We start from the raw sequence: 12,725 nt of genomic DNA on the forward strand, positions 1-12,725 counted from the left end.
TCTCAGCCAGCTCTGGGTGCTGCGCAGCGAGGAGGCGGCCGCGGCCAGGCCGGACGATGAGCAGGAGGTCTTTGGCCTCAAGCGCAGCCGCAGCCTCATCCTCGTCTGGCCCACGGACCTCTGCGTGGTCACTTTTGGGTGAGACGGGGCGACACGTCCCACGGCCGCCCACGAGTCCCTGTCCTGCCCCACGCGGCTCGGCCCCGGCCCCGGCCCTCTGCCCACGCGGGCGAGAGCTGCTTGGGGCCACGCCTGGGCCACGGCGCAGGAGCAGCGCGGGCTGAGGCTGCGTCTCCTTTGCGCTGCAGGTCGCAGGAGGTGAAGCAGCTCTGGCTGGACACCCTGCTCCGGTAAGTCCTGCCGGGCAATTCCACCTGCCGCCACAAGGCTGCGGGTGGGCGAGTGCCCCAGGTGGGGCTGCACGTGGAAATAGCAAACTATCGGTGGGGAAAGGTGCACCCGCTGCCAGGGCAGCTGCTGGGCAGAGCGGCGTGAGTTGCTCAGCCTCGTGGTTGCACGCTAGCACCGAGCCCTGGAGCTGTCAGCACAGCTGCTTGCAGGCAGGGACGGGGACCCCAAGCCGCTGCTGTCTGTCCCCAGGAGGAGGAGGCCCGTGGGCAGCAGCACCCAGGGCGCTCCCAGCCCGCCCTGCTCCCAGCCCACGCTGCTGCAGGCTCTCCGGGGCTGGGGCCCCTCGACAGCGCGGGGCTGCCGAGCAGCAGAGAGCAGCGAGGGCTGGGGGTGACAGAGCTCTTCCCATGCCCTTCCCTGTGCACAAGCCGAGCGCAGGAGCCCCGGGAGCCAGAGTCACCCGACTGCCCTCCTTGCGGTTCCTCACCAAGGTCGACGGCTTCTACGGTCCCGTAAGTGTCCTCACGCTCCCCGCTCCACCCCAACAGCAGCCAATGAGTTTCTCGTGGCACCTCTTTGCTCTCTCACCTAGGAGGTGTCACTGACGGCCGCCACCGTGGAGATGCTGATTTTGGCAGAGGTGAGCAGGGGCTCCTTTCCCGGCCCGGGCTGCCTGTGCACGCGAGGTATCTCAGCACCGCGAGGCGGCTCCATGGGACATGCAAAGGGAGGACATCCCCCATGCTGAGGAGAGCACGGCAGGGCAGGCTGTCCCCCGCAGCCACGTGCAGACCCCTCGCGCCGCGCTGGGGCTGCTCGGGATCAAAGCCTGCCCCTGCGCGCGGGGCTGTGGGCTGCAGGGCCGGTTCAGGGGCACTGGCTGCAGCAGCAGCCTTTGCCACAGCCCCCGTGGCACAGAGGGGCAGTGTCGGTCCCGCACCTCGGCCTCTTCTCTGCCGGCCTTGGGCGACCTTGGCTTTTCCTGGCAGCCTCGCACAGATCCCTGCGTCGCTGGAGCAAGTCCCTCGCGGCCCCAGCTGCTGAGGGGCCACTCTGTAACCTGAACCTGTTTCTCGCAGGCGGACGCCAAGAAATGCCCCCGCTTGGACCCACCCGACATGCAGGAAGGACCTGGCCACCCAGCTGGTGAGTCGGAGAAAGGAAGTCAGTAGCTGCCTTGGGACATGCTGCTTGTTGCCTTCTACCATGCAAAAGCTCTGCGCCCGGGGACAAGCTGGATGAGACCCTGCACACAAAAGGCGCTATCCAGCTCTCTCCACCTGATTTCCTACCCTGAGTTTGGCTTTCCTTTTGCTTGCAGCAGAGGGAGTAAAGGCAAGAAGGCAGGGGATATCCTGGCCCCCTGCTCGGAAAGGAACCCCTGCCAACCGGGACGGCCCAGGTCACTTCGACCCTGGCCCCAGCGTCGCTCTCTTTGGCCGGCCGCTGGCAGCTCTCTGCGGGGAAGATGGGAACCTGGCCCAGCCCGTCCAGGTAAGCAAGCCTGCCCACACAGGCGCGCTGCTTCTGGCTTCTCGTGCCAGGCAGCATCCCCAGCTCTCGTGCCTGGGCTCTTAAGAAGGAGGCGATGTGGGTGTTTCCCCTCCACATGCACTGCTGACACACAGGGCCTGAAGGCCAGCTCCCATGCCAGAGGAGGAAATGCCAGGTGACTGCCAGGGTAAGGGGCATGCAGCAGCTACGAGATACTAACTGTAGCAAAGCAGAGCGTGCCTCCAAGTCAACGAGTGTCCATTTCTTCCTGCAGCATCTCCTGGCTATACTGTACGAGAAAGGGCCTGACACTGAGGGCATCTTCAGGAAAGCGGCCAACGAGAGGGCCCGCAGGGAGCTGAAGGAGGTCCTTGACCAGGGTGAGAATGCTCACCTGGACAGCAGACCTGTGCACCTCTTGGCAGTGGTGCTCAAGGTGAATTCCTCTGACTTGGAGCTCTCAGATTAGCCCGTGGCTCATCTGCATGGGCCCCTGTCAGGGCCGCAACTCAGCTTGGTGGGACTCCAAGCTGAAACCACACTGAAGCCAAACTCAGTGGTGCAGGCCCAGGACTGTTCTGCCCCTGATTCCTCACATGTCCACGCGAAAGTCACTTCCTCCTTTTGGCCTGGCCTCGCGCAGCCCCCTCTGCTCTCAGTGCTCAGGGGCGCCTTTGTGAGCAGGGAGCTCCAACCAAGCAGCCTCTGAGTGAGCCCAAGTCACGCCGATGCTCCCTCTCTGCTCACTGGCACTGTCCAGGGGCTCATTAGAGTCCCTTGGCCTTGCAGGACTTCCTCCGAAACATCCCCGCCAAGCTCCTCTCCGACAACCTCTTTGACGAGCGGATGCTAGCGCTGGAGAAGCCGAGCCAGCAGGACAAGATTGACAAGCTGAGAGAGTAAGTTTTTCAACCAGTGCCTCTTGTGCCTTTTCTGGAGCCTCTTGTGCCAGCATCGTGGGCCTCTGCCAGCCCCACAACTTCTCTGGAGAATGGGAGTGTCCTGTAGAGACCTGTCGTCATTTGTGTCGGCTTGCTGTTGCTCCTGTGGGGGCTGCGTTGGAGGGAAAACGGCCCCGAGAACCACTTCTCTCCCAGTAACACTTCCTCTACGAAAACAGGAGGAAATGTCAGTGGTCAATAAAGGTTGCTGCAGTGACGAAGGACCGCAGCAAGCAGTCCTGCATGACTGCGGCCTTTTGCTTGCGTTCCCACAGGGTAGCTGACAACCTGCCGAGTGCAAACCTCCTCTTGCTCCAGCGCTTGCTCGCTGTGCTCCACCACATCAGCGAAAAGGCAGAGACCAGCAAAAGGGATGCCAGCAACCTTGCCATCGGCGTGGGGCCAAACCTGCTGAGCCTTGACATGGGCAACGTGCTCCCACTGGCAGCGCAGGAGAGGAATGACAAGGTCTGTTGAATTCCCCCCAAGAGCTACTGCCTTGGGGGCAGCTCTGAGCCACCCCCACACATCCCCCCGCCCTTGCAAAAGCTCAGTGAAGCAGCACCTCTGAACAGCGAGACCGCCCCTCGGCAGGACGATCTGCAATGCGACAGGCAAATCTCAGAAACCAGTGGTTGTCTGTGTGCAGGTGACGGCACTGGTGGAGTTCTTGACAGACAACTGCAGAGCAATATTTGGGGAGGACGTCGCCTTGCCTTTCAGTCACTCGGCCGAGGAGTCACTGGAGCACACAGACAGCTCCACAGGTATGAGGCTGGACGGATGGCTGTCCCAGGCCAGGGCTGCTGGTTTTCCCTCTTTAATTGGCTGTCGGAAGTCATCTGTGGGAATGCAGAGAGGTGCAGAGGGTTGAATACGGTATTGCAGGGCTTTTCTGCTGGAGCGCTTTCAGAAGGACAGCACTCCCACAACAGCATTCGTTCCCAATGGAAAATGTCTGTACACCTCTGCTCTTCACCTAGTTGCTAAGTATGGCCTGGAAGTGCCCCCTGCCAGGACATTGCCCTTGGGGCTACTTGTGCTTCCTTAGCTTCTCCTCTAGCACAGAGGCACTAAGATGGCATCAGCCTGGGCGGTGTGGTCACGCAGAGACGGTCTGCTTGTCTCTTTGGAGAGCCCCTAACAAACACCTACTGGGCTCTTTCTCTCTCCGCACAGGACAGCCAGGGGCTCCGCAGCACAACGGTTCTGCCTGCAACAGCGCAGAGCCGGCAGCTGAAGGCAGCCCCCCAGCCTCGGAGCTGCAGCAACCCAACGGGAGGGGCAGCAGTCTCCGCAGACCATATCCAACATGTGCCTCTGCCCCTTCCCCGAGGAACATCACAAGCGGCATCAGCAGCGTGGACAGGTGGTTCTCGGAGCCGCACCTGTCCTTCCACAACTGCTCTGAGGGCAGGAGAAGGGAGCTGGAGCTGAGCCCAAGGGAGGGCAATTTCCCAGTTCAGCAGCAACAGCTAAGGGTGGAGGAGGAGGCACTTGACACAACGCCTTTGCAATGCTGCCTTTGCAATCATCACATGGCCCTCTACACACAAACCATCCTCCAGCTGCTCCCTGCAGACCTGCTGCTCTGGCCTGATGCCTCCATCTTCACCAGCACCACACTACTTTCAGCCTCGACTCCCTCCAAACACCTTTTAAAACGGGGCCCCAAGCTTCTTCCACCAAGGGCCACCACCTGAGGGCAGCAGGACACCTAGCAGAGCCACCTAAAAGCACTCCAGGTCATGCTCGTTGGCCAAGTGCAGGAAAATGTGTGCAAAACGCCAGGGCTGGGGGCTTGGCAAAAGCAGGTGTTTCCAGAGAGACAGCTCTGCAAAGGAAAGACGAGCTCTTCTCCTCCACAAGCGTCCAGGAAAAACAGGCCAGACACTAACAAGCCATCGCCTGTGGCGTCTCAGCAAAGGCCCTGTTCCAGGTCAGCTGAGGAAGTGTTTAGAGAGGAGGGTGGACCAGAGGAATCCTGCAAGACCAGCCCCTTATCAAGAGCCTCCCAAAAGCTGCCTGACCACAAGAGGTCCCTCCTACAGCCTCACTGTGCCAACCGTGACATCCACAGTGACCAAGCAGGACACTCTGACGCCTTGCCCGTGCACCAGCCACACACCGCACACAGCCAAGGAGGCTCCAGGGCATGTGCTCAGGGACACAGTTTCTGCACTGAAGGATTCACAGGTGGAAACTGCAAGCCACAAGGTTCCTGCTGGAATAAGCTCCCCTATGAGTTTTCCTGTGAGCCCAAGAGCTTATCAAGTGAGAGCTATGTCTGAATCCTGCCAAGGACCCAGTCAAGGGATTACTTTCTTGGGTGCCCGATGGATGGGAAGATGGCCAGTGGTGCTGAAATCTATAGTAACAGAGGCAGAAAACAGTCCACCTCCTTCTGATCAAAAGCCTTGAGAAGTGCATGAGGAACTCTTGGGGGTATGGAGATGATGCTTTCCTGGATTCAGTATTCAAGCAGGACCTCGGCAGGAGCTGCTGAAGAAAAGCTCAGTCTGGAATTGGGAACCTCCACATCATGCAGCATGAAGTACTTTAAAACATGAAAGGCTTGCTTCACCATCGAGGGCACCCCTCCCCACCCGCACCCAACACGCTCATTTACACTGCCTACAGGCAGAGGACAGAAGGGATGTCAGTAGGCATTAGGGCAACAAAATGAGCAAGGTGGAAAGGATTACACCGTCACCATAGGCTCCAAGTTTTGGCAAGGGTCCCAGGAGAACCACACTGTCTTGCAGAAAGTGCTTATAGCTGCATGAGAAGGGCAGCTAGTGACTGAGCTCTTACGGCAAGAAGAGAAAAAGCTGTGTGTGCTGAAAAGCATTGGAAGCCCTTATCAGAGTGCAGCTACAGAAGAACTATTACTCCAATTGCTAGGGCCTGGACAGATGACGGGCACACATACAAAAATGGCGACGTTAGTCCGATGTGCTGCCATTTGTAGTGTCCTTAAGGGGAAAATGTGGGTACCTACAATGGCAGGAGATTGTTTGCATTGCAATACTCCTGGTACTGAAGAGATTAGCAAGCGTTGCAGCTCCTGACTGTGCAGTTGGGGATTGACCGGTGCTACCATGCCCAGGGCTCGAATCACGCCGGTGAAAACACTCCCCTGGTACCTGTGCCTGGCAAAGGGTCTGTGGTCCTGAGACACGAGCGTATGACAATGCTTTAGGAGGCATCTATGTATCCATCTTCAATGCAATTTACGACAAAGATAATGTGAAGCGTGAACCTGGCAACATTAGCCCTTGTAATGTGACGTGTTTTTGGACAAATCACCCAGGAGAATGACTGCTTATCTTCTCGCGTGACTGAACCAAAGATGTCTTCTCTGGCATCGTTCAATACCTCAGTAACACTAGGAGTAACCTTCAACTAGACAACATGGAGTAACCTTCCATCAACTAGACAACTTTCTCAAAAAAAACCCACAAAAAAACAAAAAACCCTGCCAAGATTACTAAATGTCTGTCTAGAACTGGAAAACACTTAGGAGAAAGAGAAGTAAAAATGAGGTCTGATGACAGCAAACTGATTCAGTGAGCGGTGGTGGAAACGAGCCTTACTGAACCTCACTGGGATGATATCTTGCAAGGCTCACCTCCTACACATGGCATTTCTCTCAGCACCTGCTCAGAGAGGATGGGACTCTGACACACCTGCCTCCTGAGACATGCTCCAGGCACTAGGCCTGCTGTCCCACTGCTCTGCAGCTGCAGGGGCACTGTGAGCTGGGCCAAGCAGGTGCAAGATGCTGCTGTCGTGGTCCACATGGGCTCGGCATGGCTGAATGCCCCTGTCTCACCTGGCCAGCAGCACAGACACTCAGCCATGAGGGTCACTTGGAAACTCAGCCATGAAGGTCACCAAGGTAACTCTGAAGGGAACTTGGTCAGTTCTCTGACCCAGCAAGTGTTTCAATGCCCAGAGCTGAGCACGTCCAGCTGCAAAACTCCGAGAATGAGCACATGCTGCTACTCTGCTGGCATTAGCCAGGTAGCAGGACCTGCAGGTGTCACGTGCCTCTCCAGCAGGACAAGCTCTGACTACTGGGAAAGGAAATGCAGCTGGGCTGGGCGTTCTGATTACCCTTCTCTCTGAAGGGTGAGAGCAGTCAGTCCTCATTGCCTGGGTCACCAGGACAAAAAGTGAAAACTGCTGAGGAACTGCTGAAGGCTCCAAATTCACAAGACGAGCCAACTTTTAAAGCCAATAGTCTGAACACTGCAGAAAGGAAAACACATGGAGAAAGGGCATCTGCTCTTGGGCAAGTGATGTACGCACAGCAAGCTCACCTAACACACAGCCAGCCACAAGCCCGTGTGGGTGCTGGGTGAGCAGCTCTTTTGAACGCCTCTCACAACAAAGGGCAAGTCCATGCTTCACAGATCCCAAGCAGACTCTGACTCTGGAGCTCTGCTTCGTTGGCCATGGAAGAAGACGAAGAGGGGTCACACGATGCCAACAAACATGGCTCTTTAGCCAAGCAGCTCGTTACAGAAATGATGTCACAGCTGCTCAGAACTCGCCCCTCCTACAACCCACAGTCCTGCCACCAGCTTCCCTGACAGAGGTGACCAGCCCAATGCAAGCCCTGCACCTTCTGGCTCACACACGCAACTCTGACAGTGTGGAAGTCTTTTGTTAAATTGCAAGACCCAAACTAAGACACTTCCAGGACAGATTACCAGGGAGCACAACCTGGTAACAAAGGCTGAAGACTTGCTGCAGACTCACTTTGTGAATGTTGGGTGAAGATACGATTTTTTATATCTCTTTGAAACTCCACAACACTAATTACCTCCCAGGGACCTGGGACACAAGGCAGAGCTTCCTGAGGCAAAAGGAAGCAAGCGAGAGTGCGTTGGCCAAGGAAGGGAGAAGTAAGAAATGGCCAGAGAGGGAGTAATAGCACACAATGTATTTGATCTTCAATAGTGAAATCATCAGTAATTCTTCTGAACATGGAATCAACGTTGCTACATACAGAACACACTGGAAAGGCAACATGGTGCTTGAGGGCAAATCTGAGATCATTTCTGGAGATATGGTGACTCTCCTGAGCAAAGACAGAAGATGCTTCTCATGCAGCAGCACAGAGGTTTTGCATGCACTCTGGCTTTGTCTAACTCGTAAAGGCTGATTTGTCATGGCCTTAGTGATAACTAAATTACTTCTCTACCTTCTTGCCTGTGCCTGGGGAAGTGCCACCCTGAGCTGTGGTGCATACTACTCAGGTCTGTGGTGCAGACGGGTCATTACTGGGAAGCCTAGGAGTGACCTGGGCTTGAGAATGGACATTCCAAGGAGCTTGAGCCTTCCTGTGGCCAAGGCAGTCAAGGTGACTGGGAAACGTGGTTTGGGTAGGCAGCTTTGGACTGCCTGAAGTCATGGAGAGTATGGAGTCACAGGCTTCATACACTGTGGTATTTCCATAAACAGGCATCCCCCCCCTGGGGCCCATATCTGGATCATTCTGTAATTCTGTGATTCTGTGATTTCTTGCCCCTAATTCTACTACTGCTGTTGCCCACAAGGTAGGCAGCCCAGAGGGTGTGCCTGGCCAAGGAACACACACCGCAGCGCACCCCTCCGCATGCAGCTGCACGCTGTTGGTGCCCGTGGCTCCGATGGGCAGAGAGACAAGCCTGTGCCCAAAAGCACCAGGACACTGCTGCCACGCCAGGGAACCCACCTGCGGCAACCACAGAGCAGCTTTGTCCCACGGGCAGCAAACACCCTGGGCCCAGGAGACACTGCTAGGCACAGCGACACCCTCCCCCACCACCACCACCACCACCACCAGGTTGCAAGGGAGGAGCATCCCTGAGCACGGCCGTGGTGGGGAGCCTGAGGATGACAAAACCCTTACCCACCCAAAACCTCCTGTCCCACCAGGACACGCCTCCACTTTCCACCAACTGCAATGCCAAACTACACGGCTTTATTGAAGCGGGGATGAGCAGCTTCTTTGCAAACGACACAAGGCCTGCGGCCGGATTTCTCCCGCACACAAGTGCCCTTGCATCCCATCAGGAGCAGCGCTTCACCTTCCATTTTCACATGACTTGGAGAGTGCAGAAGCAGGACGGGAGGAGGACTTGCGGAGCCATTTGCAGGATGGAGAAGTGAGGGGGAAGTGCTGCTTGGACGATTCAGGGCCTCAGCCCCATATGCTTTAGGAAGAAAGCAGACAGTGATGCCACCTGCTTGCAACACATTCTTCACATTTCCCTCTCTCGCAGCCTCTCCCACCACCTCTCCTAGCATACGCAGCTGCGGGGAGGGCAGAGGACTAAATGCCGCAGAAGGAAGCTCCAGGGCTTTTTGCAGGCGGCTTGGAGGTGCCTTTTGCTAAGCAGCGGCAGCCCTGCCTCCAAGGCTCTGCAGGGACATCTGGGAAAGGACGCTGTGCCTCACGCCACCCCCGGGACACCCGTCACTCTTGGCCACTGTGGCGGAGCCTTCGTAAAGGCTGTGTGCAGGTCTTGTGGGGTGGAGGTGGAGTGGGAAGGTGCCGTCTGACTTTGGGCTCCTTCAGCCCCACACGGAGCAGGTCCGGGCACGCAAGGCCATTTCCCGTCCTGCCCTGGGCTCGGCCTCGGAGCGTGAAGGCACAAAGGTGTTAAGCAGGATTTTGGGTTTAAAGAGAAGAGCAGCTGTTTTTACTTATGCTGTAGCAAAGCAACATCTTTTTTAATTCCAGTGCTTACTTTTTGCAGCAAAAGAAAAATCTTGAGCATTTTCCACTGACAACAAAAGGGAAAGAGCATTTTAGGAATCCACAATAACCTTTTTCTCGTTCACATTCAGCCTTATTTCCTGGAGCAAAGGAGAATCCTGCATTTGAAAAGGAGAAACAATAGGATCTGTCTACTCCATAGGAGCTGATACTCCCCTTGCATGTTAGCCTACCACACGGACTCTGCATCATACCCACAGTCTTTACATCTTCAGAAGAACGTTTACATGACTGTGTGCATGCACAGGAACAGAGAGTGGGAAAGAGCAGCGGGAGGCCAAGGAAGAGCCATGCTGGCTCCGCAGTATCCCAGCTGCGTGGCCACCGCTGCCGAGAGCAGCAGAGCGGGGAAGCAGGGGACTGCCCGCACCCCACATGCCCTCCTGGCTGCGCCCGGCCTTTGAGTGGCCTCTGATGGAAAGCCCTTGCCCAGCCCTCGCCAGGCCTCATGGCTCGGGTCAGTGGCACTTTGCAACACTCAGAGACCACTTAGAGGCCACACTCAGCTTGGAGGCCACTGGACTGCTTTGTTCCCCAGGCCAGGGGTCCTCAAATGGCATTACACTTATGATCTGACATGCAATTCCTTCCAAAGGTGCCCACAATTTGGATAACTTGAATTGGCTGTATGGGCTGAGTCCTCCATGACTGCAACATGACCTCCTCTGCAGCAGTTCCCCAAGAAGCCACTAAATGCAGGTCCCTGAAGCTGAATCCCACTTCATCTACCCGAAGCAGACAGACTTTGTTCCTGGGTGGCTGTCTCCACAGTCACACCCACTGCCCGTGCTCAAGGAGTGAAGGGCACCCTCAGAAGATCTTTTGATCTATTCCATTGCATGACTTTTCACACAAGAACACTAAGTCAATCAGAAAACCATTCCCTCCAAACTGTTCAGAATCTCTGATGGATATGATAAATTTGCAGACATGGAAGACACCACTGAGGGGGTTCACATCTCACCCTTTCACCTCTCTCAGCGTCTCACCTGCACTGCCCTGGAGCAACAGGAGGAAGAAGGGGAAGAGGAGGTACAGGATCCGCATGGCTAACAGCTGGCTCTGCGCTCCGCGTGGCTGCAAAGGAGAAATAGCAAGGCAATGCATAGATGAAGGACTCCATGAAGAGACAGTAATGATTACAAGCATTACAACTTAATGAATATCCTGGGAACAGTCATTTGGACAATATACATGTTTTCTTCATTATCTTTCTCACAAATCTTTCTAATCGTTGCTCCAAAACACAGACTGGGGAACACTTGCCTGTTTGTGACAATTTTAGTCCAAGCAACATCCAAAGAAATTTAAAAAATGCAAGCAGAAACTTACCTTTGGAAACTGTACTCCCTCAGGCCTTACGTATGATGTGTTGTCTCCAGATAGATGGGGTCAAGGGGTGAAATAAGAAACATGTTCCAATGTACTTAGCTGATCAGACCTATTCCTAGAGCATTTGCTCTCTCCCTCCTGCCTCTCCTTCCCCACAGGCCAAAACAGAGAAGGATTGCACAGCAGGAGGTCCTTATGCAAACAGGAAAGGCAGTTTTCAGAATAGAACGAGGGACAAGAAATGGGTGAAGTTCTTCCATTAAAGGCCCGACCGCCTCAGGAGCGCCCATCCTCAAGCCCAGGGCACTCCCAGGCTTCCTAGCAAGGACCCTCACAGCCTGACAGTCCGCACCACGGCTCAGGGTGGCACCGCCCCAGGCAAGGGCAGGAGGGCCGAGAAGGCTCTCAGCCGCCACCACTGAGGTCGCCGCTACACCACCTTTGGCAGCTGGCTGAGGCCTGGGAGCATGCAAGACCTCTGTGCTGCTGCATGAGAAGCGTCTCCCCTCTTTGCCCACAAGCGTCCCCATCTTGCCAGAACACAAGCCCTCAGGTCCCTCCACAAGCATGAAGGCATCTTTCCAGTCTCTCCTCTCCCTAGGACGCCCCAGATCCACCTTCAGCTCTTTCTAGGCCCTAATCATCAGCAGCTCGTATGTCAGATTGGCTCGCTTTTCTCCAAGACCCAGCTGGCCTCTCCATAGACGCTGATGCTCCCGCCCACCTGTCGTTTAGATGCTTCCAGGCAGGCGGCACTTGGCCACGCGGAGGCCAAACGGGTGGCTGACCCGGAAGACACTCCGTGGCTACCTACCGGGATGAGGGGTGGTCTTGGTGTTCAGGCAGTGACAGTCGCTCCAGGAATCACTTGTGTCTGGAGGCCCTTCAGGTCAGGGAAGCATTGTGTTGCCCACAGCGCCCCGGTTTCTTATACTCTCCCAGACAGGGGGGTGGGACGCGTGCTTTTTCCTGGGGCCACATCTTCCCCTGGCCAATGAGAAAGTGACCCATGTGCACGGGGCTGGCGGGCTGGTCCCTTATGGCGCCCTCCTGCAGTGGGAGAGGGGGAGGTGCCTCCTGGGAGCTGTTGCAACCGTCACCGTTGCATCCTCACGCAAGACGTCTTGTGACAGCCCGCTGCGGCGGCACAGCAGGCACACCGGCGCCGGTGCCTTGGGATGAAGTGTCTGGCATGGACAAAGCAGTTTTTCTGGCATGGACACCAGCAGGAACCAGTCTTATAAAGTGATAAGATATTAGGCTCTTCCCCCTCCTTTTGGCTGCCTCGAGCAATCAAGAGAGTTTTGAGGTTTATGGGAATTATTACTTGGTGTTTCTGGAGGAAGGCCAAAGTGGGGAAAGGGAAAGAGCAAGGTGGGTCAGGGAGGAAGAGGCATGGAAAATAGAGAATCAGGGGCAAGAGGATGAAAGCAGGCTGCTGGTCAGCATACTTCTCTGGCCATGCCCTACACCTGATCCCCACGGTCTGTCCTGTGTTCCTACTAAGCTTTATTCCTTACTATTTTTTGTGTGAACATGCTGCCTGTGTTGTGTCTGTGCTCACGTCCATGATCCTCCAGCAAACTTCACGCCGGACTAGCTGGTGAGTCTGAGTACTGGCTGTGGGAGAGAGTACCAAGAGTGCTGGGCCTGTGCCAGGAGAGAGCAAAGAGCTGGGAGTCAGACACTGCGGAGACAAAGGGTCTTGGGGCTGACCCCAACCCAGCCCTGAGCTCCTGAGTGACCCCCGATGCAGCCCTATGTCTCAAATCTCCCATGGCACCAACGCCCAACGCGGCCCAGGCTCCTGAGTGACCCTTCCAGTCATCCAAAAA

At 56.0% G+C, this 12,725-nt stretch overlaps 2 protein-coding genes across 2 annotated transcripts; one reads left to right on the forward strand and one right to left on the reverse strand.

The window, feature by feature from the left end:
• Window positions 1–758: 758 nt before the first annotated feature.
• LOC138066527 (T-cell activation Rho GTPase-activating protein-like) lies at window positions 759–4,489 on the forward strand. The gene is made up of 9 exons (XM_068936397.1): window positions 759–863; window positions 944–991; window positions 1,431–1,497; window positions 1,673–1,845; window positions 2,120–2,281; window positions 2,635–2,744; window positions 3,062–3,254; window positions 3,436–3,553; window positions 3,966–4,489. Exons 1-9 carry the CDS (start codon window positions 759–761, stop codon window positions 4,487–4,489), a joined length of 1,500 nt encoding a protein of 499 aa, XP_068792498.1.
• A 4,364-nt stretch (window positions 4,490–8,853) lies between these two features.
• LOC104154191 (ostricacin-2) lies at window positions 8,854–11,854 on the reverse strand. Its single transcript, XM_068936929.1, has 4 exons — window positions 11,705–11,854; window positions 10,548–10,635; window positions 9,530–9,656; window positions 8,854–8,992 (listed from the first exon to the last, which is right to left on the reverse strand). Exons 2-4 carry the CDS (start codon window positions 10,603–10,605, stop codon window positions 8,980–8,982), a joined length of 198 nt encoding a protein of 65 aa, XP_068793030.1. The 5' UTR covers window positions 10,606–10,635; window positions 11,705–11,854; the 3' UTR covers window positions 8,854–8,979.
• Between the last annotated feature and the right edge of the window lie 871 nt (window positions 11,855–12,725).

This window comes from Struthio camelus, chromosome 3, assembly GCF_040807025.1.
Source record: "Struthio camelus isolate bStrCam1 chromosome 3, bStrCam1.hap1, whole genome shotgun sequence".
Taxonomy (NCBI): domain Eukaryota; kingdom Metazoa; phylum Chordata; class Aves; order Struthioniformes; family Struthionidae; genus Struthio; species Struthio camelus.